Source organism: Pterocles gutturalis, unplaced genomic scaffold (genome assembly GCF_000699245.1).
Source record: "Pterocles gutturalis isolate BGI_N339 unplaced genomic scaffold, ASM69924v1 scaffold29343, whole genome shotgun sequence".
NCBI classification, from domain to species: Eukaryota; Metazoa; Chordata; class Aves; order Pterocliformes; family Pteroclidae; genus Pterocles; species Pterocles gutturalis.
In genome coordinates, this window is record NW_010123912.1 from 11,566 (window position 1) to 13,841 (window position 2,276).

At 43.9% G+C, this 2,276-nt stretch overlaps 1 protein-coding gene across 1 annotated transcript; it reads right to left on the reverse strand.

Moving 5' to 3' along the window:
• Positions 1-1,159: 1,159 nt before the first annotated feature.
• On the reverse strand, positions 1,160-1,975 carry LOC104465168 (ZAR1-like protein; the record flags this gene model as incomplete). Its single annotated transcript, XM_010078106.1, has 3 exons — positions 1,160-1,303; positions 1,709-1,783; positions 1,883-1,975. Coding segments are annotated over 3 exons (312 nt in total), but the record flags the coding sequence as incomplete, so codon positions are not given.
• Positions 1,976-2,276: the final 301 nt, after the last annotated feature.

The window sequence follows — 2,276 nt, forward strand, 5'->3', positions numbered from 1 at the left end:
CACAGAGTTCCTGTTGGCCCATCCCTCTCGTCAGGTGAGATCACTCCCAATGGCAGCACAGCCCTTATCAGTCTTGGCCAGTCCCCCCAGTTTGGTGTCACCTGCAAATTTGACAAGTACATACTCTTGCCTCTTCCAGGTCACTGGTAAAGATGTTGAACAAGACAGGTGCCAGGACAGAGCACCTGCTGCACACCACTTGTTACTGTCCTACAGGTATAGTGCAATTCATTGAGCAGCTTGATTCAGTTGACCTCCAGAGGTTCCTTCCAACCTAAGGTATTCTGTAATTCTTCACAGATACAACAAAACTCATGATGTAACCACTACTTGGAAACTTCAGGTAGAGGAGACATCAGTATATTCCCAACAAAGCCTCACTAAATTCCTAGGACAACATGATCTGCAGCAACGCCCCCAGTGCTTCTGCAACACCAGTACTTTAGTTAGGATTCACCGGACTGAATTTTGCCTCCATGAAAACACAACCAGTTAATCCCTTAAGTGATATTTAAGCTACCTACCCTGGACATACCTTACATGATCAGAAAGCTTCTGAGGCAGAAGTAGAAAATATAGAAAGGTAGAACAAGACTCTAAGCTTACTTAGAGAATTTTTTTACACTCCAGATACCCCAGCTCAAAAGCATTGTCCCCCCTCAGCTGGAAAACCTGTGAAGCTTACATTTCTCCCTTACATCATCTTTAATTATAATTTTATATATTTGACAGAGACAGTTGTAAGAAACACTTCCAGGTGCATTCATCCCAGACTTTATGTTCCAGAATATTTATTCACAACTTCCACACTAGTTCAGTTTGAGTGACTGAAGGAAAAACTTGCTACTGCATTTTTCCATCTCAGCATTCCCTAAAGGCAGACTTAAAACCCAAGCCTATTTCCTTTAGGAAGTCAAATACTTTCCATTTCCTTCCAGATATACTTTCCTCTTTCATCCCAGCAAGATGAAACTAGGGTAACAAACTAATGCAAACATTTATTGAACTTTATTCACAGCATATATACAATGAAGTTATGTACTTTATAAATAATACAAAAGTCTTTGTCCATTATCCAATGCCAGGTCAAAAGCCTTAAGTCAAAACACTGCAAAAGACTTACAAAGTACAAAGTGCAAAACAGAAGAGGGCACACAGATCAGACAATGTATTTGAAGCTGTACGTGTTATCACAGGACAGCCTCTTGCCTTTGCAGCGGCCACAAAGTTCCTGGCGATGAGGTCTCTTGAGATCAATGTGTCTTTTCTTCTGAGGGCAGGAACAACGAGTCTTTGAACAGGTCTTAAGAAACAAGATATTTTATTAGTAGCAGATCAAAGGTGCTCACTTCACTTTAGACATTTAGTTTTCCTTAATCATAGCAACCCATTTGGGCTGATACAATAGGTCTTGTGGTAAAAACCCTGGGGAGTTAAGCTGCAAGAGCCTTCTCACCTAGAAGCACAAATCCTTACCCTACACATAGCTAGGCATAACACCATATGAACAGAAAACCATTTGTGTAAGCCATTTGCAGAAGGAGGAAATCCTATCCCGTTACACCTTTCCCAAATAACATTTCCTAGTACTTGGATGAAAGCAAGTTCTCTTCCAGATAAAGTCAGTATCAAATTCAGCTATGGGAAACTATTAGCATGTATTACAAACTCTGGCAGTCTTACCCATATACAGGAATCTGTAACTTACCTGGCACTGGATGGCTTCCACTCGATAGGGATTGAAGCCCTTTTGGCATTTGCGACAAAGCTGCTTGAAGTACACCTGAAAAAAAGCAAGTTCTCAGTTACTATACAGACCTACTCAGGCTGTTCAGGTGCCATTATTACAAGTCACAGGAGCAAGAAATTACTTGTTAACTACCTTGTTGCTTCCAGAAATGCACCACACATAAGCACTCTCCCATCTGGTCTTGCAGTCTTTACAGTGGAAATAGCCATACTTCTGCTCCAAAAACTGCAGAAAGAAAGTTCACTGAGCAGCCTCCAGCACCACAAGACTCCCCAGCCCAGCTCCCTCAACACACCACCTATTTCTACAGGCAGGAGGCTCCACTGCTGCAAGGGAGCCAGAGCTGCCTGGGAACCACCAACCCGACCCGGGGGGCTAGGGGGCGACCACCCTGCGCGGGAAGCCTGGGTGGGGACCGCTGTGCCTTTAGGTGCTCAAGAGCAGATTTCTCTCCAGCCTGCTTCGTGATTCCCCCCCCTGCCCTTGGTCAGAGTGGGCTGTACTCAGTCCCAGCCTCTCTTCAGTC